The 22,493-nt window shown below is 42.1% G+C and overlaps 1 protein-coding gene across 1 annotated transcript in view; it reads left to right on the forward strand.

The window, feature by feature from the left end:
• Positions 1-214: 214 nt before the first annotated feature.
• Slc30a5 (solute carrier family 30 member 5) overlaps positions 215-22,493 on the forward strand; it is a 33,365-nt gene continuing 11,086 nt past the window's right edge. Inside the window, exons 1-9 of the mRNA XM_070031280.1 lie at positions 215-521; positions 3,522-3,644; positions 5,915-5,981; positions 8,026-8,111; positions 11,694-11,781; positions 14,581-14,668; positions 17,596-17,672; positions 19,421-19,591; positions 22,167-22,455. Of these exons, the coding sequence (XP_069887381.1) occupies positions 433-521; positions 3,522-3,644; positions 5,915-5,981; positions 8,026-8,111; positions 11,694-11,781; positions 14,581-14,668; positions 17,596-17,672; positions 19,421-19,591; positions 22,167-22,455 (1,078 nt within the window). The 5' untranslated portion in view covers positions 215-432. The remainder of the gene's footprint in view (positions 522-3,521; positions 3,645-5,914; positions 5,982-8,025; positions 8,112-11,693; positions 11,782-14,580; positions 14,669-17,595; positions 17,673-19,420; positions 19,592-22,166; positions 22,456-22,493) is intronic.

Consider the following 22,493-nt stretch of genomic DNA (forward strand, 5'->3'; position numbering starts at 1 on the left):
GGGAAAGGTTCGTGCACCAGCCGCGTGGACAGCTGGTTAGGGGGCGGGGATTCGAACCGTGAGTGACCGGAGGTGGGAGGAGCCTAAATGTGGCGGGGGAAGGCACGTATTCTGCAGTGCGCAGGTACAGCTTTGGCCCCTCCCCGGAAGTGAGGGCTGCTAAACCTAATGACGTGGCCCGGCAACGTCCTCGCCGGTGCGCCCTCGCTGCGCGCCGCGGCGCCGGAAAGGTCCGCGGCCTAGTCGGGACCGGAGCGCGCTCTCGAGCCGGAGCCGGGACAGCGGAGGCGGCGGCCTGGGCTGCGGGGACCCGGCAGGGCAGCGGCCATGGGGGAGTGAGTGACGTGCCTGACCCGCGGTTCCCCGGCAGCGACCAGACATGAGGAGACCCTGCGGCGGGGGCAGCGGCGGCGGAGGCTCCTGAGCCCCGGGATGGAGGAGAAATACGGCGGGGACGCGCTGCCCGGGCCCGGGGGCGGCGGCGGCGGCGGCCTCGGGCCGGTGGACGTGCCCAGCGCCCGGTAAGGGACCGGCCTGAGGCCCCTTCCCCGGCCTCGCGCGCGCGCTTCCCTCCCCCGCCCCCGCCCCGGGCCCGGGGCTTCCGCGCTGCCCGCCCGCCCGCCCGCCCGCCCGCCGCCGCCGCCTCCCGGCTGCGGCTCCTAGAACTAAAGCTTGTGACTGCCGCGGGAACTGGGGGAAGTCAGACCTGAACCAGGGATACCGGGGATCCAGGCTCGCCATCGCGTTTCCTAACGGATTTTCTAGAGAGACAGAGAGCGCGCGCGCAAAGAACATCAGATGTGCTGAAGTTTTGCATAAATTTAGTTTTGTAATCTATTTTGGGCGATGCATTTAATGAAGAACAGCATGTCATGTTAATTATTGACCCATGACAGCTAAATGCAATAGGAGATTCTAGCCTAGATTTGATGGTAGGGGACATGACGAGGCAATTGACAAAATGGACTGTGGACAACAGATTAAAGTTTCAGCTCAGTCTTCAATTGCCTATTGATAACGCTGCTGGGTTTGTAGCTGAATGTCTAGATTCTTAGGAAATACCAGTATGTACAAGTAAAATAACATTTCACTCAGTGTCAATTAGTCCTGGTGCGGGGGAGGAGCCTGTGTTTGATTTTAGAGAGTATAATAAAGCAGGAGGTAAGGTGTGTTAAAAATTGGAGCATGGAGGTAAAGATTATGCTAATTCTTGCAACTTCCTGTAAACTTGATATTTTTATGTAACTAATGTAAAAGTGTGTTTAATCAAGAGCTTACAGTCTTAGGAAGGTAAGTGATAATCCTTTACTGACTTGTTTGCATTATTTGCTTAGCAGTTACGTGCACAATCAAATTCAACTCATAAGTAAGTTAGGAATCAATTATTTCAGAATCCATGTATAGTACCTTCTTAGTTTTCTAGACACTTATTAAATGAATTTACACACCTTCCTTGCACTGCCCCTGAGCTTTTGTTCTCAAGGCTAGCATTCTACCATTTGAACCACATCTCTCCATTTCCAGCTTTTTGCTGCTTAAAGATGAGAGTCTCATAGATCTTCCTGCCTGGGCTGGCTTCAAACCATGATTCTCAGATCTCAGCTACCTTAGTAGCTATGATTGCAGGCATGAGGCACCAGAGCCTAGCTTTTTGATGATGTTGTTTTTATGTTATTTTTTGGGGCGTCCAGTCGTGGGCCCTGAACTCTGGGTCTGGGTGCTGTCCCTCAGCTCTTCAGCTCAAGGCTAGTGCTCTACCACTTGAGCCACAGCTCCACTTCTGGCTTTTTTCTTTTTGCTTATGTGGTGCTGAGGAATCGAACCCAGGGCCTCAGGCATGCAAGACAAGAGCTCTACCATTGAGCCACCTTCCCAGCCCATGATGATGATGATGATGTTTTTAAATTACTATATATACAGAGAACTGTGAGCTGAAGCTCACAATTGAGCACAGCTCAAGTAGTTATAATCCTAGCTATACAGGAGCCTAAAATGTGAGGGTTGCAGTTCAAAAACATCCTGTGAAGGAAAGTTCTTGAGACACTTTTTTCCAATTAACTAACAAAAACCCAGACCCTTCAAGTCTAAGTTTTGTCACAAAGTAGGGGAGGGCGGAAGGGAGAAGGAGGAAGGGAAGTTTCCATAATTCTAGATTTAGAGCACAAAACAATTTTCTCTTCACACAGAGTTAGGGAAACCAGGTGCTGGTGGCACATGCCTGTAATCCTAGCTATTCAAGAGGCTGAGATCTGAGGATCATGGTTCAAAGCCAGCCCAGGCAGGAAAGTCCATGAGACTCTTCAATAAACCACTCAGAAAACTGGAAGTTGTGTTGTGGTTCAAGTGGTAGAGTGCTAGCCTTGAGCTGAAGAGCTGAGGGACAGTGCCTAGGCCCCAGAGTTCAAGCCCCACAACCAACAAAAAAAAGAGTTGGGAAGAGGGTACCTACATGGCTGAAGGGCTTACTGGCCTCATTTAATAGTCTCCGTTTCCTCATTGCCCTTGCTCCCGTCTTCACTCTAAGTGAGTGAAACTGCTGATAGCCTCCTTAACATGAGCTAGGAATGCATGCTTATAATATAAAAAGCGCCGGAGCTAGTCATGTTGCATCTTTTTTTTTTTTTCCCGGTCGTGGGGCCTGAACTCTGAGCTGGGCGCTGTCCCTTAGCTCTTCAGCTGTCGACTAGCACTATACCACTTGAGCCTTCCGGATTTTTCTGCTTATGTGGTGCTGAAGAATTGAACCCAGGGCCTCATGCATGCAAGGCAAGCACTACCGCTGAGCCACCTTCCAGCCCCTCATGTTGCATCTTCAGTCAGTAAAACTGCTGATAACTTCCTTAACATGAACTAGGAATGCATCCAGAAGACTTCATTAAAAATCAAAGGATCAAAGAGATGACATTGTCTAAAAAGAAATGTACTCTTTACTTGACTTAAGTAACTGTAACCCCTCTGTACATCACATAATAACAAAACATTAAACATCATAGAATCCAGCTTTTATCTAAAATATTGAAATAATTTTCCTAATTTATTAGTGATAACAAATACATTATGTGGAAAGTTGCATAATATCAAAAGTGTAGAGTTTCAAATATGTGAATAAGTATAATGTACGTATACATACATAGGTAAAGATCTGAAAGTCTATACCACATCAGTTACCTGTGAAGAGAGAATTAGAAATGGTTTTGGGAAACATTTACCACTTGAGGACTGAACTCAGTGTCTAGCCACTGTCCCTTAGCTTTCTCCATGTAGTAGGCTGGCACCCTATTACTTGAACCACAACTACATTTCTGGCTTTTTGTTGGTTAATTTTAAGTGAGAGTCTTACAATTCAGTTTTCAAAGCCATCCTCAAGTTTGCAAACAAACCCAAGAGCCTTGAGTGAAAATGTGAAAGGACAGCACGTAGGCCCTGAATTGAACCCTAGTCCTGGCCAAAAAAAAGCAAAGGTTACCGAGTTCCTTGTCATTTCAATGATACTAAATGTTGTTTCTGTTCTTATTTTTCAGATTAACAAAATATATTGTATTACTATGTTTCACTAAGATCTTGAAAGCTGTGGGACTCTTTGAATCCTATGATCTCCTCAAAGTTGTTCACATTGTTCAGTTCATTTTTATATTAAAACTTGGGTAAGTTTCAGGGTGAGGTCTTTTTAAAATTTTCTTTGACAATTCTGTTTTAACTCCGTATCTTTAGAAAACTTTATATAGAATATTTTGTATAATTTTTCCTTACAAGTTTTTAGAGTTTGTTTTTGGAATTTTGTATTTTTAATAGAAGTATACCAGGGCTGGGAAGGTAGCTCAGTGATAGAGTGCTTGCCTTGCATGCATGAGGCCCTGGGTTTAATTCCTCAGCTCCACATAAGCAGAAAAAGCTGGAAGTGGTGCTGTGGTTTAAGTGGTAGGGCGCTAGCCTTGAACTAAAGAGCTTAGGGACAGCACCCAAGCCCAGAGTTCAGGCCCCACAACCGACCCAAAAAAATAAATAAAATAGAAGTATACCTAAGGGTAGAGCTACAAAGAGACAGATAAAAAAGGGGATTGTTATAGCCAGGCACAATGGGACCTACTTGTAAAATCTTATTTCCGTAATCCTATGAGGATTGTACATTCAACACAAACCTGAGCTACATAGAAGTCTCTGTCTGAAAAAACAATAGTATTGTAGTCTAATGGCTTGTTAAAACATAGACTAGATTTGTGTTGACAAGGAGACAGCTGGATTATCATGTCTGCTTCAGCATTCAGTCTGTTGCATCACCTATAATAGGAAATAACCTCATTTCAAAAACACCACTGTACACTTCTGAGGGAGCAAGATAATATGGCAGAGAATGAGATAAAAGGATAGGTAATCACTTATAAAAATAATTTTGACTTTGCAAAAAAATCTTGAAGAGACCCTAACATTCTCAGACTCTCCCAGTAATACAGCCCAGTCTTCAGTCAAGCATAGTGTCTGAGCACATACATTCCTTATTTTTTGGATCCATCATCCCAGGCTGAGTTTTCCTGCATGATCCCTTCATAGTATAGAGTACTTATACCATGTAAACTATATATAGCAAAAAAATTCTTCCTAAATACATTTCTGGACCTTAAGATTGATAATGCCCTTAAAGAAAGAAAACCAGGCCTTTGGGGTTAGAGGCAAAAGCGGTAGCTACCCTCACACCTGTAATTCCAGCTGCTCAGGAGGCTGAGATCTGAGGATTGTGGTTCAAAACCAGCCCAGGCAGGAAAGTCCATGAGACTCTTATCTCCAATAAAGCACCAGAAAACCCAGAAGTGGGGCTGTGGCTCAAGTGGTAGAGTACTCACCTTGAGCTGAATAGCTGAGGGACAGCATCCAAGTCCAGAGTTCAAGTCTCACTACTGACCAAAAAGAGAGAGAAAGATTGGTAATGATCACACACTTTGCTGATGAGAAAAAAAATTACAAGGATTCTTGGGAATATAATTTTAGTAATATTGGAAAGAGATTTAGAAACTAGGAAATTTTAAGTACCAGTTTTACCTGTTTTTATGTAACTTTCAGCAACAAACATAGGGACACATGACTAGTATTTCACTTTTATGTTGTTTCAGTTACTGAATTTTAGAGAAAATGATTGTTTTCTTTGGTGTTTGAAGGTATTTAAAAATACTGAGAGTCAGGGAAATTGGCATACAACTGTAATCCCAGCACTAGGAAAACTGAGTCAGGAGGATCAGGAGCTTGGGGTTTATCTGGTTTATATAACCAGACCTTGCTATAATAAGAATAAATAAAATAGGGCTGGGAAGGTGACTCATTGGTAGAGTGCTTACCTCATGTGCATGAGGCCCTGGACTCAATTCCTCAGGACTCCATAAGCAGAAAAGGCCCGAAGTGGTGCTGTGGCTCAAGTGGTAGAGCGCTAGCCTTTAGTTGAAAAGCTGAGGGACAACACCCAGGCCCAGAGTTCAAACCCCGCAACCAACAAAAAAGAAAGATTCCTTTACAATTGTGGCTTGTGAACTAGTTCTGAACACAATTTGAAAAGTAAACTTAATAAAACATTGCCATACAAGCCTCTTAAAGTGTCATTCTTTAGCATTTCATTTTTATACTGGAATTTGAACTTGGCCTAGCACTCAGCTTGCTTGCTCAGCTGGTGCTCTACCATTTGGGAAGTACCTCCAGCTCTGTCTGCTTTTTTGTGTGTTCAGACAGTTTTGAGGACTTGACTTCTGTGTGCTTGCTTTAAACCATGATCCTCCAGATCTCAGCCTCCTAAGTAGGTAGAATTATAGACATAAGCCACTTACTTCTGGCTTCTCTCCAGTAGTTCATTTATAATAAATGTCCTTACCTAAAGCTATATCATGTGTGTAATGTTGATTAATATTAATATACTACTGTTTCAATATTTCAGGACTGCCTTTTTTATGGTTTTGTTTCAAAAACCATTTTCTTCTGGGAAAACCATTACTAAAGACCAGGTGAAGTATTTACAGAATTATTTATTCCCATTCATTGGGCCAGAATACAGCACCCATTTTTCCATCAGAGTTACTTAACAGATCATTTAAATGCACAGTAGAAAATTTTCAGTTAACTTGCTTTTGACTTATCTTTCCAGAATTGAGACTTCAACAATAAGCTGTAAAAATCCCAAGATAATGAAATGTCTGAATCTGCAGAAGAGGGGGCTAGGATGTAGCTCAGTGGTAAAGGGCTGCCTAGCCAAGTACATTGCTCTAGGTTCAGTTGCTAAAACAACAACAAAAAAAAGTTTAAGCCCCAGGACTGGCACACACACAAAAAAAACTTGCAAACAAGAATAGAAAATTTTAGCCAGGGGGCTGGGAAGGTGGCTCAGTGGTAGAGCGCTTGCCTTACATGCATGAGGCCCTGGGTTCGATTCCTCAGTACCACATAAGCAGAAAAAAAAAAGCCGGAAGTGGCACTGTGGCTCAAGTGGTAGAGCACTAGCCTTGAGCTGAAGAGCTGAGGGACAGCGCCCAGGCCCAGAGTTCAGGCCCCACGACCGGACCCAAAAAAAAAGAGAAAATTTTAGCAGGGCACTGGTGGCTCACACCTATAATCCTAGCTACTCTGGAGGCTGAGATCTGAGGATTATGGTTCAAAGCCAGCCCAGGCCGGAAAGTCTGTGAGACTGATCTACAATAAACCACCAGAAAACTGGAAGTGGTGCTGTGGCTCAAGTTTAAAAGTGCTAGCCTTGAGCTGAAGAGCTGAGGGCAGCGCCCAGGCCCAGAGTTCAAGCCCCACAACCAAAAAAAAAAAAAAAAAAGCCCAGGCAAGAAAGTCTGTGAGACTTGACCTCCAATAAACTAGTCAGAAAAAGCTGGAAGTGGTGCTGTGCCTCAAATGGAGCTCAAGGACTGTCCAAGCCCTGAGTTCAAGCCCTGGGACCAGCAAAAAAAAAAAAAAAAAATTAACCTGTTTATATATATATATATATATATATATAGACTTAATAATTTTTATATATTTCAGTTTACCAGTACAAAGGGATTTCAACTGAATAGAAAAATTTTAAAGCATTGGGCTGGGAAGGTGGCTCAGTGGTAGAGCGCTTGCCTTGCATGCATGAGGCCCTGGGTTCAATTCCTCAGCACCACATAAGCAAAAAGAAAAAAGCTGGAAGTGGCGCTGTGGCTCAAGTGGTAGAGCGCTAGCCTTGAGCTGAAGAGCTGAGGGACAGCACCCAGGCCCAGAGTTCAGGCCCCACAACTGGACCCAGAAGTAAAAAATAAAATTTAAAGCATGTACTGTAATAAAGTGTCCTTATTCAGAAAGGTATACCAATAAGACCTGAGGCATGCCCAAGAATCTAGAACATCACTGGCAGGTTGGCAAAGCATAGGGTTTGGAAGTGAGGCTAGTAGAATCAGGCATTCATGTTCTATGCATCCTACTTAAAAATTCTTACAAGTTACTTATTTCTGTTAATTTGCTCACCTATAAAATGGAAATAACTTTCCAGGTAGAGCTGTGGGAAATAGATTAATTTATACATGTAAAGTTACCAGAATAGTATCTGGTAGGTATATAGTGAGCATGCAGTACCCCAGGGAACAGCTTACCACCCTCATCGTTGGTGTCTTAGTCTCTTAGACTTATACTTGTAAAGTATATTTAGGAGATATAAGATCAATTACTGCCTAACAAATATCGAGTTAGTCAAGAGGTCTTAGCATTTTATCTTTTAAAAAATAAATTTGCCTAGTCCTGGTAGCCATACCTGTAATCCTAGCTACTCAAGAGGTTAAGATCTGGGGATTACAGTTCAAAACTAGCCCACACAGGAAAAATTAACACCAGAAAACTGGAAGTAGAGCTATGGCTCAAACTGGTAGAGTGCTAATCTTGAGAAAGCTCAGGGACAGCACCTAGGCCCTGAGTTCAAGCCCCACAAATATATATATATATGTATATGTATATGTATATTTGTATATATGTTTAGTTCATTATAGCAAAGCATGACTGAAATTTCTCACTTTTTGTTTCTACTTACAGTGGATCAAAATATTTAAACATGCTGTTGCTGGTTGTATCATTTCACTCTTGTGGTTTTTTGGCCTTACTCTTTGTGGACCACTAAGGTAAATAAAAATACATGTATTGAATGGTTATATTTCTTTATTTTGGTGATTTATTTCAATCTGATATTTTATGTCAAGTATTTATATAAATGTTTCTATCATGTCTATAACATTGGGTAGATTTCAGCTGAGATGGACAGGGAGCATGGAGGAAGGAACATAGTGGAGGGGGAGGTGGAAGGGAGAGAAGAACCTGTTAAATTTATGGACTGTTTCTTTAGTGAACACCATTAATGTACTTGTTAATGATGTATTACATTTTACTCCTTAAAACTCAAAAAAGTTAACAATTTTTAACAGGTTTTTTTAAAAAAAAATCTCCCTTTTAAGCAAATGGTTCCAAAGCCAAAAAGTCTGAAATGCTATGTAAAGAATTCAACCTATACTTGGGCACTGGTGGCTCACACCTATAATCCTAGTTACTTTGGAGACTTATCTCCAATTAACCACCAGAAAACCCAAAGTGGTGCTGTGCCTCAAAGTGGTATGGCTCTAGCTTGAGCTGAAGAGTTCAGGGACAGCAGCCAGGCCCAGGGTTCAAACCCCACAACCAATAACAACAACAAAAAAAAAAACCTAGAAGGAGGAAGCCAAAGACTTTAAATCATATTTTTCCCCAACTCTGCAAATCCCCTAGTAAACAAATATTAGGTAATAGTATGTTAGTATGTCAGTCCTCATACTAAAGATGTAGTGAGTTAAGTAGATTACTCTTCTTTTGGGGGGGGGGGTAAGGCGGGGGTCCGGTTGTAGGCCTGAACTCTGGGCCTGGGTGCTGTCCCTCAGCTCTTCAGATCAAGGCTAGTGCTTGAGCCACAGCGCTAATTCCGGCTTTTTTTTTTTTTTCTGCTTATGTGGTGCCAAGGAATCGAACCCAGGGTCTCATGCATGCAAGGCAAGTGCTCTACCACTGAGCCACCTTCCCAGCCTTACTCTTCATTTTTATTCTCCCTGATCTGTATAATCTTTTTGTCCATATGGTCCAGTTCAGGGAAAAGGTGCTTAAAGGCTGCTTAATGAAGTTGAGATATGTGCAACTGCATAAGCAATTTTTTTTCTAGTTTTCTATCTCTAAAGGGTTTACCTAGTGGATAAATAGAAGAAAAAGTTTCTTGCCATTGGTGTTGGGAGTATATGAACATGAAAGATGAGGAGTAAAATGAAGGGTATTTTAAAGAATAGAGTAGAAAATGGTTATTGAGAAATGCTTTGTGACAAGTCCTTTCTCACTTGGCCAGTAAAATAACTTCTGAGCTAACTTCTTGGTCCTGTGCTTTGTCATATGCAGATTATGCATAAATTCAACTGTCACATCTTTTTGTGTATGTGTGTATCTGTGTCGGTTGTAGGGCTTGAACTCTGGGCCTGGGTGCTGTCTCTCAGCTCAAGGTTCAAGGCTCGTACTCTACCACTTGAGCTTCAGCACTACTTCTGTTTTTCTGAGTGGTTTATTGGAGATTAGAGTCTCACGGACTTTCCTTGCCTGGCTGGCTTTGAACAGTGATCCTCAGGTCTCAGGATTACAGGCATGAGCCACTGGCACCCAGCCCAACTGTCAAATCTATCCAAAGTTGCAGCATCCTGGAGGGATGGAAAACCTGGTTCTGGTTTTTCAGCTTGAAGGGAGCTTTTTCAATTTATGCATGAATATAATAGAGTGATCATATCGCTAAACTGCCATATTAGTTTTAGGTCATGTTAGTAAATCATTGTCCCTCTCATCAGCAACATGGTCCCTCATGCTTTTACTAAAACCATTTCTCTATTACAAAGAGTCTTTGTATTTCATCATCTCATTTTATATTAGTATTACTATACTGATTTTTTTTCATAAATTGTAATCTTCCAAATATTAGTAGAACTAAAGTTATCCTCAGTGCTCTTTATTATACATCTTTTTTTTTTTTTTTTCCGGTCATGGGACTTGAACTCTGGGCCTGGGAGCTGTCCCTCAGATCTTCAAGGCTAGTGCTCTGCCACTTGAGCCACGGCACCACTTCCGAGTCTCAGACTTTCCTGCTTGGGCTGGCTTTGAACAGTAATCCTCAGATCTCAGCCTCCTGAATAGCTAGGATTACAGGCATGAGCCACTGGCACCTGGCTTAGTACAAATTTTTGGGTAAAGAGGAAACATGAAAATTTGTTAAACAAGAGATAAAAATCTGTTCTATATTCCATAAGTCATTTTAGGTAGTAATAACCTTTTTATTATTTTATTTATTTATTTATTTATTTTGTCAGTCCTGGGTCTTGAACTCTGAGCAAGTCTGGGCACTGTCCTTCAGCTCTTCAGCTCAAGGCTAGTGTTCTGCCACTTGAGCCACAGCGCCACTTCCGGTTTTCTGGTGGTTAACTGGAGATAAAAGTCTCATGGAGGGGCTGAGAAGGTGGCTCTGTGGTAGAGCGCTTGCCTTGCATGCATGAGGCCCTGGGTTGAATTCCTCAGCACCACATAAGCAAAAAGTAAAAAGCCGGAAGTGGCGCTGTGGCTCAAGTGGTAGAGCACTAGCCTTGAGCTGAAGAGCTGAGGGACAGGATGACAGATGCACACCACCACACCTAGCTTTTTCTGTTCAAATAATCTCAAGAATTTTTTGCCCCATCTAGACTCAAACTTTGACCTTCCAAAGTAACAGGAGACCTGAGCCACTGCCTAGCTCTTTTTTTCCTTTGGTATTAATTCATAACATTTTACTTTAGAATTAGAATTAAATTATATGTATTTTTCTGTAACCTTTTTTGTTCATTTATGTTTGAAATTTACGTATTTGATGTAATAGTTATTCACTTTTATAGCTTTATAAAAATAAAATTAACATGCCTTAAAATTCACCTTTAAAATTCCACTTGAAATCTAGGAGTGGTGGTGCACACTTATTTGGGAAACTGAGGCAAGAGGATTCCTTGAACCCCGAAGTTTGAGGCCATCCTGGACAAAATAATGAGACCTTTTGTCTCAACATGTAATTTTTTAAGACTCCACTTCAAGCCAAGCGCTGGTGGCTCACACCTGTAATCCTAGCTACTCAGGAGGCTGAGATCTGAGGATCCTGGTTCAAAGCCAGCCCGGGCAGAAAAGTCCGTGAGACTCTTATCTCCTATTAACCACCAGAAAACCGGAAGTGGTGCTGTGGCTCAAGCGGTAGAGCACTCGCCTTGAGCTGAAGAGCACAGGGATAGTGCCCAAGCCCAGAGTTCAAGCCCCATGACCAACAACAACAAAAAAAAAAGAATCCACTTCAATATTTTTCATATATTCATAAAATTTTATTCTCGCTGCTGTATAAAAATCCATTGACTAGAAATGTATATTATTTGTTTTCTTTATTAGTGAATTTGTATATTGTTTCCAGTTTTGGCCTACTACAAGCAATGCAAACAATAGCAACCTTCGGAATCTATTATATAAATACTCAGAGTGGTAATGGATATTTGTATAATACTGAAGTATTTACTAAATCAATTGTATTGTTTTTTCATACTGTTTTATGAAATGAAATGTCTTTTTTTCTTATTCTAGTTGAATTCATGCTTCCTGATTAAAATTAGATATAACTAAAGAGTGACATTTTATTTTTATAGGACTTTGCTGCTATTTGAGCACAGTGATATCGTTGTCATCTCACTACTCAGTGTTTTGTTCACTAGTTCTGGAGGAGGACCAGCAAAGGTAGAATTTACATTCTCAAGGGGGGGGTTTGTTTTGTTTGACAGTCCCGAGGCTTGAACTCAGGGCTTGGGCACTGTCCCTGAGCTTCTTTTGCTCAAGGCTAGCAGTCTGTCACTTCAACCACAGTGCCACTTCCAGCTTTCTCTGTTTATGTGGTACTGAGGAATGGAATCCAGGGAATCATGCATGTTAGGCAAGCACTTTACCACTAAGCCACATTCTCAGTTTTTTATAAATTGAAAGTAAGATGCTATCCAAATCAAAAAAATACATATTTTGTGTGTGTGCATATATGTGTACATGCTTGTGTATATGCAACAGTACGGAGTCTAGAACTCGGAGCCTCATGCTCTTGCTTAGCTTTTTGGTCAAGGCTGATACTAGCACTTGAGCCACAGTTTCACGGCTAGCTTTTGCTGATTATTTGGAGATAAGAGTCTCATGGACATTTCTGCCCAGGCCAGGTTTGAACTGTAATCCTCAAATACCAGCCTTTTGAGGAGCCAGTATTATAGGCTTGAGTCACCAGTTCCATGCATAAAATGTATCTTTTACCATTTGTAAGAATACAGTGAGTAGTCTTGGCATTGGTGTCTCACTCTTGTAATCCTAGCTAATCAAGAGTCTGAGATCTGAGAATCTGAGTTGAAGCCATCCCAGGCAGGAAAGTCAATAAGACTTTATCTCCACTAAACTACCATGGAAGCCAAAAGTGGGATGTGACTCAAAAAGAAGTCAGGGGCAGCACCCCAGGCCCTGATTTTTAAGTGTATGTGTGCTACTTCTGGAGCTTGAACTCAGGACCTGGATGCCATCCCTGAGCCTTTGTTGCTCAAGGCTAGCCCTCTATCCCTTGAACCACAGCTCCACTTCAGTTTTTGTTACTTGGAGATAAAAGTTTCATAGACTTTTCTTTGCCTGGACTGGCTTTAAACCATGATGGTAATCCTCCTGGGATTACCATTTTAGGATTACGGCATGAGCCACTATTATCTGGCTAGTCTTAAATTTTTTTAATGCAGTTATAATATCTGCTTCCACGAGTTGGACCAGTAGGCCTTTACTTTTCAATTTCAAATGATTATAGAATCATAGGAAATTACAAAAATAGTACAGAAATGTACCTTTCATTCCATTTCTTCCAAAGACAACTTCTTACCCAGTAAGAACATGCTACCAGGAGATTAAGCTGGGCATCATTACTTCAAACCTGTAATTTTACTTACTCAGGAGGCTGAGAATCCAGAGAATCAAAGTTCAAGGCCAACCTAGGAAGGAAGTCCTTGAGACTCCATTTTCAAAATATCCAGCAAGTCGGATATGAGGGAGAATGATGGAAGAGGTGACATTGATCAAGATGCATTGTACTCATAAACTAATACGTTGAATTGAAACTCCTTTGTACAACTACTTAAAGATAATTTTTTTTTTAAATAATGAAGGCTGGGAAGGTGGCTCAGTGGTAGGATTGCTTGCCTTGCATATATGAGGACCTGGGTTCAATTCCTCAGCACAACATAAGCAGAAAAGGCCGGAAGTGACACTGTGGCTCAAGTGGTAGAGTGCTAGCCTTGAGCTGAAGAGCTGAGGGCAGCACCCAGGCCTAGAATTCAGGCCCCACAACCAAAAAATAAAATAATCAGCAAAAAGGACTAGGAATGTAGCTCAATTCTAGAACATTTACTTGGTATTCCCAAGGCCCTAGATTCAATCCCCAGGACTGAAAGCAAATTACCAACAAAAAGCCAGGCTGGAAGTATGGCTCGAGTAATGGAGTGCAAGTTGAGCAAGCAAGCTGAGCAAGTCCACTGCTAGCAAAACAAAACATGAAACAGGAGGTTAACATTGGTATAATTCTTACATCTAAGATTTTATCAGTTTTACATATATATGTATGTGTAGATTTTTGTAACTACCATCAGAACTAAGATGAAGACAAGCTGGGCACCAGTGGCTCACACCTATAATCCTTGCTATTCTGGAGGCTGAGATCTGAGGCTCAAAGCCAGCCCAGGAAGGAAAAGTTCCTTGAGAGTTTTTTGGTTGTTTTCTTTTTCCTTTTGGTCAATCATGGGGCTTGAACTCTGGGTCTGGGCTCTGCCCCTAAGCTCTTCAAGGCTAGCATTCTACCACCTGAGCCACAGCCCATTTCTGTTTATCTGGTGGTTAATTGGAGATAAGAGTCTCACAGACTTTGCTGCCTGGGCTGGCTTTGAACGGAGATCCTCAGATCTCAGCCTCCTGAGTAGCTAGGATTACAGGCATAAGCCACCAGCACCTGCTTCCTTGAGACTCTTATCTCTAGTTAATCACCAGAAAATCAGAAATGGCAGTAGGTCAAAGTGGTAGAGCACTAGCCTTGAATGAAAAGCTCAGAGACAGTGTACAGGCCCTGAAATCAAGCCTCATAACTGACCAAAAAAAAAAAAAATAGACACATTGGCAAAACGATTTCTTTTCATTGTGCACCTCAGTCTTAAACCTTGTAAGTTCAAACCCAGTTCTACCAAAATGTATTAGTTCTGGAAACATTAACAATTCCTAATAACATGTTAAGTTAGCAAGAAAGTGATTAAAGTTGTCGATACTGTATGTCTTAAATGCCCTTAAAATATTTGCAGAATTTATTGAATCACTTTTATAGTGTACTGTTACTACAAAAGCTTATGTCAAACTTTAATGTCAGATGTTATTTTTTAACTGTTTATTTTTTATGGTTTACTTTAGCATTTGTGTACTTAAACCAAAATAAAAATTACCCTTACAGAAGCCATCTTTTTTTTTTCCCTTCATTTTCAGACAAGGGGGGCTGCTTTTTTCATTATTGCTGTGATCTGTTTATTACTTTTTGACAATGATGATCTCATGGCTAAAATGGCTGAACATCGTATCCTTTTACAATAGAATTATTAAAAATCTTAACAAAAATAGAATGGGGAAAAAGTAACCATTGATCGTAAATGAATTCTCAGGTTAATATAGACAGCCTAAATCAGTATTCAAATAATGAACAAATTCACCCTAAATATTCTATAGTATCTAAATTTAGTGCTCTAAGCTGAACATTGTTAGCTCATACCTATAATTTTAGCTACTCAGGAGGCTGAGATCTTGAGGATTGAGGTTCAAAGCCAGCCTGGGTAAGAAAGTCCATGAGACTCTCCTTTCTTCAATTAACCACCAGAAAACTAGTAGTGGAGCTCAAAGTGGTAGAGCATTAGCCTTGAGCAGAAGTGCTCAGGGACACTGCCCAGGCCCTGAGTTCAAGCCCTATGACTACAACAACAAAAAAAAAAATTTAGTGCTCTACATTTTCAAAATTTGTGGACATTGTTGGAGGCTGGGAAGGTGGCTCAGTGGTAGAGTGCTTACCTTGCATGCATGAGGCCTTGGGTTCCCTTCCTCGGTACCACATAAACAGAAAAGGCTGGGAATGGCACACTGTCCTTGAACTGAAGAGCTCAGGGATAGCACCCAGGTCCAGAGTTCAAGATTCACAACACTCGCACGTGCACACACACACAAGTATTTTAGAGTATGCTAGTGTGCTTAGCAAAGAACACTAAAATTTCCTTTTCCTGCTTTCACTTTGCTATTCTTGCCAGCTCTCTCTCTTTTTTTTTTTGGTCGGTTGTGGGGCTTGAACTCTGGGCTTGAGTGCTGTCCCTCAGCTCTTCAGCTCAAGGCGAGCACTCTACCGCTTGAGCTACTGCACCACTTCCGGTTTTCTAGTGGTTTATAGGAGATGATAGTCTCACAGACTTTCTTGCCCCAGCTGGCTTTGAACCGTGATCCTCAGATCTCAGCCTCCTGAGTAGGATTACAGGCGTGAGCCACCAGCGCCCGGCACCCTCTCTTATATATGCCAAACTTACCAGTCATTGATTACTCATTTTATTATACAGACTTGCCATTTAGCAATACTCAAAAGTACCAACTCTGGTTCTTCTGTCTATTGATCTTTATTACCCTAACAACTGTCAGTAAACAATAACTTACTCTGTTTGCTACAACAGTGTCTATTGCCCACATACCCTTTTGCTTACTATTTATTTTGCTGGGGCCTGCATTGTCAGTAATTTATAGACGACAGATTCAAGACTAATTTGACATGTCAGTTTAAAAGTGCAACTATGGGCTGGGAATGTGACTTAGTGGTAGAGTGCTTGCCTAGCATGCATGAAGCCCTGGGTTCAATTCCTCAATATCACATAAACAAAAAATGCTGGAAATGGTGCTGTGGCTCAAGTGATAGAGCGCTAGCCTTGAGCAAAAGAAGCTCAGGGACAATGCCCAGGCCCTGAGTTCAAGCCCCAGGATTGGCAAAATTAAAAAACAAAAACAAAAAAATGTGCAACCAAAAAGATTGCTCTTTTTTTTTTTTTTTTTTTTTTTGTCGGTCGTGGGGCTTGAACTCTGGGCCTGAGCGCTGTCCCTCAGCTCTTCAGCTCAAAGCGAGCACTCTACCACTTGAGCTACAGCGCCACTTCCGGTTTTCTGGTGGTTTATTGGAGATAGGAGTCTCACGGTTTCTCCTGCCCGGGCTGGCTTTGAACCGCGATCCTCAGATCTCAGCCTCCTGAGTAACTAGGATTACAGGCGTGAGCCATCAGCGCCCGGCAAGATTGCTCTTGTCTCTGTCACACATAAGACATGTCTTTTGGAGATCAAGTACAGAATTTAGCCATTGTATATTAAGCATTACTAGAAACTTTTTGAAGACCACAAATGAGACACAAAAACTGGGTAGGGAGTTGAATGTACTAGAACACATTAAGAATGCATTAAGCTGAGGTAAGAGGATCAAGTTTTGGGGTTTTGTTTTTTGTTTTTGTTTTTTTGGGGGTCCAGTCATAGGGCCTGAACTCTGGGACTGGGTACTGTCCCTCAGCTCTTCAGCTCAAGGCTAACGCTCTACCACTTGAGCCACAGCACCACTTCCGGCTTTTTTTTGTTTTTGCTTATGTGATGCTGGGGAATCGAACCCATTGCCTCAGGCATGCAAGGCAAGCGCTCTACCACTGAGCCACCTTCCCAGCCCCAGATGATCAAGTTTGAGGCTAACATAGCTACATAGAGATACACTGTTGCAAAACCAAAAATACACATAACTATGTATGTAGGTATAAATGACTTCCTAGAACAAAATTGAAATTCAGGTTGTTGTAAGAGAAATATATTGTTGGGTGCTGATGGCTCACGCCTGTAATCCTAGCTACTCAGGAGGCTGAGGTCTGAGGAGCAGGGTAGTTTCCTGGAAGGAAACTACAGAAAACTCTTATCTCCAATTAACCCCTGAAAACCAGAAGTGGCACTGTGGCTCAAGTGGTAGAATGCTAGCCTTGAGCTAAAAAGCTCAGGGACAGTGCTAAGTTCAAACCCCAGGACCAGCACAAAAAAAAGAGAAATGTATTACTGACAGTAGTCAAGTTTGGGGCACACAGTCTAGTCTATAATTAAACCACAATAAGGTATCTAAGCTATTTTTTTGGGGGGGGGATGGGGGGGCCAGTCATGGGGCTTGAACTCTGGGCCTGAGCACTGTCCCTGAGCTCTTCAGCTCAAGGCTAGTGCTCTACCACTTGAGCCACAGCATCACTTCTGGTTTTCTGGTGGCTGATTGGAGATAACAGTCTTACAGACTTTCCTGTCTGGACTGGCTTTGAACTGTGATCCTCAGATCTCAGTCTCCTTAGTAGCTAGGATTGTAGGCATGAGCCACCAGTGCCCGGCTTGTATCTAAACTTTTATGAGGACTTGAGATTATGTAGAGAGTTGATATTTGCAATTTTTCCTTAATTCCAACTCCCTTAGCTGAAGGACATCATGACAGTGCTCTGACTCACATGCTGTACACAGCTATTGCCTTCTTAGGTGTGGCAGATCACAAGGTATGTTCGTTTCTTTGTTATGAATAAGATCAAAACATTTCTTTGTTATGAATGTGATCAAAACAAAATTGGAGTTTTAGACTCTAGGCCCAAACTCCCACTCAGTCCTATGCACTGAATATACATGGTAAAGGACAGAGACAGATTATTATGTGGCACATGCATGCCATGGGGAGAGAGCATATCAGTACATTTTTTACCATCTCATTTATGGCTACACATGATCTGTGGGTTGAACTCAGAGAGGGCAAGAGAAGTATGTTATCTAAACAGTCAGAGTTGTGGCCTCCTTGGTCAGAACCTCAGTTCTGTTTCTTAGAAGTGTAAGAGGGAATGAAAATCAAGTGTAGTCTTTAGGAGTTTTTTGGCTGTCCTTCCTTTGAGGCAGTTTGCTCCAACCTTTGTAAACATGATATCAACAAGTTTCTATGAGGCTGGGAAGGTGGCTCAGTGGTAGAGCACTTGGCTTGCATGCCTGAGGCTCTGGGTTCGATTCCTCAGCACCACATAAGCAAAAAGAAAAAAGCCAGAAGTGGCGCTGTGGCTCAAGTGGTAGAGTGCTAGCCTTGAGCTGAAGAGCTGAGGGACAGCGCCCAGGCCCAGAGTTCAAGCCTCATGACGGGACCCAAAAAAAACAAGTCTCTAGAACGCAAAGTGACTGCAAGTAACTGCAGGAGAGACTAGCCCAGATCAAAGACACAAATGCGAAGTAGAGGCTGAGGTGCCTAGTTTTTATCTTCCCTTTAATTTGTAGGCACAAGTAGAGTGCTTCAAACAAAAACACTGGCCCTTGGGGCTCATTCCTGTAGTCCTGGCTACTTAGAAGGCTGATACCTAGAGTTTACCATTGAAAAACAAACCAGGGGCTGGGAAGGTGGCTCAGTGGTAGAGCGCTTGCCTTGCATGCCTGAGGCCCTGGGTTCGATTCCTCAGTCCCACATTAGCAGAAAAGGCTGGAAGTGGTACTGTGGCTAACCTTGAGCTAAAGAGCCGAGGGACAGTGCCCAGGCCCCACAATCAACAATGCAAAACCTAGTATAGACCTTGAGGCCCAGCATTCACTGTCAGCACACATGCCTACACAGACACACACACACAGGCCAATTTAAGTCTTAGGAGAAAAGACTGAAAAGATACTAAAACTGTAACTAATGGTGTATTTAGTACTCGGACTTAGCTCAAGCAATAGAGTGCCTGCTTATAAGTTCAAGGCCCTGAGTTTAAACTCTAATAACATACACAAACAGGAAAGAACATTTAAACTAGAAGTCATGATACATGCCTGTAATTCCAGCACTTCTTTGAGGCTACTCTAGGATACATAGTGAGATCCTGTCTCAAAAAATACATGAAGTGCTTATCTAGCATGCACAAAGCCCTGGGCTAAATCCTCAGTACTGAAGATTTAGTTTATCAGTAATTTACAATATTGCCTACTATTTGAATAGTAAAGTAATTGAAGATATAGTGGGGAAAACTAGTTTTTTTAATATATATTTTTTTTAATTGTAAAGATACTATACAAAGGGGTAACAGTCACATGAGTAAGGTAATGAGTACATTTCCTATCGAGCACTGTTACCCCTTCGTTTGTTTTTCCCCTACCATCTCTTCCCTCCCAAAACTAGTTTTTTCTTACATAGATGTATATATAGATAGATAGAGAGAGAGAGAGAGAGAGAGAGAGAAAGATAATTGAATAGGGTTTGAATGGATTTCTGATGAGCCTTTTCTGATTTTACTTCTAGGGTGGAGTACTGTTGCTAGTACTGGCTTTATGTTGTAAAGTTGGTTTTCATACAGCTTCTAGAAAACTCTCCATAGATGTGGGTGGAGCCAAACGTCTTCAGGCCTTATCCCAGCTTGTTTCTGTGCTTCTCTTGTGCCCGTGGGTCATTGTTCTTTCTGTGACAACTGAGGTAAGAGGAGGAATTTATTGGTAATTAATGTTGCTCAGAAATTTTAGTTCACACCATCGGGAGGACTAAGGAAGAGAGTTAATGAGTGAATATGGTCAAAGAAGTTGCTTTGCATGTATAGAAAAGAAGAAGAGGGGACAAGAAGAAGGTAGTGGCTCATGCCTATAATCCTAACTTCTCAGGAGGCTGAGACCTTAGGGTTGTGGTTCAAAGACATCCTGGGCAAGAAAGTCTGTGGTACTCTTATCTCCAGTTAACCCCTAGAAAACAGGAAGTGGCATTGTGGCTCAAAGTGGTAGAGCATTAGCCTTGAGCTAAAAAGCTCAGAGACAGTACCCAACCCCTAAGTTCAAGCCCCACGACCATCAACAACAAAGAAAATAGAGGAGGGGCTGGGAATATGGCCTAGTGGTACAATGTTCGGCTAACATTCATGAAGCCCTGGGTTTGATTCCTCAGTACCAGAAAAAAGCTGGAAGTGGAGCTGTGGCTCAAAGTAATAGAATGCTAGCTTTGAGGCAAAAGAAACTCGGGGACAGTGTCCCTGAACAGCCTCAGGACCGGGAAAAAAAAAAAAATAGAGGAGGAAGATGATCAGAATACATTATTTACATGTGTGAAAATATCACAGTAAAATCTCACTTGTACAATAAATATACACTGTTTAAAAACATACAAAGGGGATTGGGAATGTGGCTTAGTGATAGAGTGCTTTCCTAACATGAATGAAGCCCTGGGTTCAATTCCTCAGTACCACATAAACAGAAAAAGCTGGCAGTGGTGCTATATATAATATAGCTCAAGTAGTAGAGCGCTTGCCTTGAGCACAGAGAGGTTCAGGGACAGTGCCTAGGCCTTGAGTTCAAGCCCCAGGACTAGCCAAAAAAAAACATGCAAAGGTAAAAAAAGAAAAAAAATAGTACATTGTATTTTCTTTTAATTTGAGGCCAGAAAGTGGCTAAATTATACTTAATTTTTTTTTTTTTTTTTTGGGGTCCGGTTGTGGGGCCTGAACTCTGGGCCTGGGCGCTGTCCCTCAGCTCTTCAGCTTAAGGCTAGCACTCTACCACTTGAGCCACAGCGCCACTTCTGGCTTTTTTCCTATGTGGTGCTGAGGAATCGAACCCAGGGCCTCATGCATTAACAAGGCAAGCACTCTACCACTGAGCCACCTTCCCAGCCCTATACTTGATTTTTTCTTTTTCTTTCTTTTTTGTTTTGTTTTTGTTTTTTGTCGGTCGTGGTGCTTGAACTCTGGGTCTGAGTGCTGTCCCTCAGCTCTTCAACTCAAGGCTAGCGCTCTACCACTTGAGCACCACTTTGGTTTTCTGGTGTTTTATTGGAAATAAGAGTTTTATGGACTTTCCTGCCCAGGCTGGCTTTGAACCGTGATCCTCAGATCTCAGCCTCCTGAGTAGTTAGGGTTACAGGCGTGAGCCATTGGCACCTGGCTCAATTTTTTCTTTGTATAAGATTTTGTTTTGGGGCTGGGAAGGTGGCTCAGTGGTAGAGCACTTGCCTTGCATGCCTGAGGCCCTGGGTTCGATTCCTCAGCACCACATAAGCAAAAAGAAAAAAGCCAGAAGTGGCACTGTGGCTCAAGTGGTAGAGCACTAGCCTGGAGCTGAAAAGCTGAGGGACAGCGCCCAGAGTTCAGGCCCCACAAACAGACCCCCCCAAAAAAAATTTGTTTTGTTTCTCATATTAGTACCCAGGTATAAACTCTGGGATTCATATTCTCACTCAGCTTTTTTTGCTCACCACTGCCACTACTACTTTAATCATACCTCCACTTCAGGCTTTTTGTTGCTTAATTGGAACTAAAACTCTTGATTTGTCTTCTTGGGCTGACTTTGAATTCAGATCCTAGATCTTAGTTTCCCAAGCAGCTAGAATTACAGATATGAGCCACCAGCGCCCTACTGGTCTGCATTATTTTATCAGTCCCCATAAAATGTAGCAGTCAAGTAAACAAGACATACAGAATAAGAGCCAACAGAACCCAGTCTTTTTTAGAGACCATCTCACTCACAGGCTGGTCACTGCAGCTCGAGGAAAGCACAATGGCTAGACATATGACACACACTTAGATGCCAGCAACAAGGGGAAGAAGTTTAAGTAAGACCTAAAAGAAGAACCTACCTTGAAACTCACCAATGCACAAAGGAGCTGGAGGTGGTGGCTCAAGTGGTATAGTACCTGCCTAGCAATTTAGAGGCCCTACATTTAAGCCCCAGTACTAATTTTTTTTTTTTTTTTTTTTTGCCAGTCCTGGAGCTTGAACTCAGGGCCTGGGGCCTCTCTCTGAACTGCTTTTGCTCAAGGCAAAAGCCTTGAGCCACAGCACCACTTCTGGCTTTTTCTGTATTATGTGTGTGGTACTGAGGACTGGAACCCAGTACTTTGTGTGTGCTAGGCAAGCACTCTACCACTAGGCCACATTCCCAGCCTGTGAAGCATATTAAAGCGTGAGAATAATTACTTAAATATGAAAGGATTACAAAAATATTTATGAAATACAAACACTATATTCATGTAATATTGACACTTCTCTTTTTTTTCTTTTAATTTCCAGAGTAAAGTTGAGTCTTGGTTTTCTCTCATTATGCCTTTTATAACGGTTATCTTTTTTGTCATGATCCTGGACTTCTATGTGGATTCCATCTGTTTGGTCAAAATAGAAGTTTCCAAATATGCCTGCTATGGATCCTTTCCCATTTTTATTAGTGCTCTCCTTTTTGGGAATTTCTGGACACATCCAATAACAGATCAGCTTCGGGCTATAAACAAACCAGCACACGAGGAGAGCACTGAACACGTTCTGTCTGGAGGAGTGGTTGTGAGTGCTGTGTTCTTCATTTTGTGTAAGTAGTTTCCTCTTGTTTTTATTTCCATCAGTTTA

This window comes from Dipodomys merriami, unplaced genomic scaffold (assembly GCF_024711535.1).
Source record: "Dipodomys merriami isolate MVZ:Mamm:240054 unplaced genomic scaffold, mDipMer1.0.p SCAF_20, whole genome shotgun sequence".
In the NCBI taxonomy this organism is placed as follows: Eukaryota; Metazoa; Chordata; class Mammalia; order Rodentia; family Heteromyidae; genus Dipodomys; species Dipodomys merriami.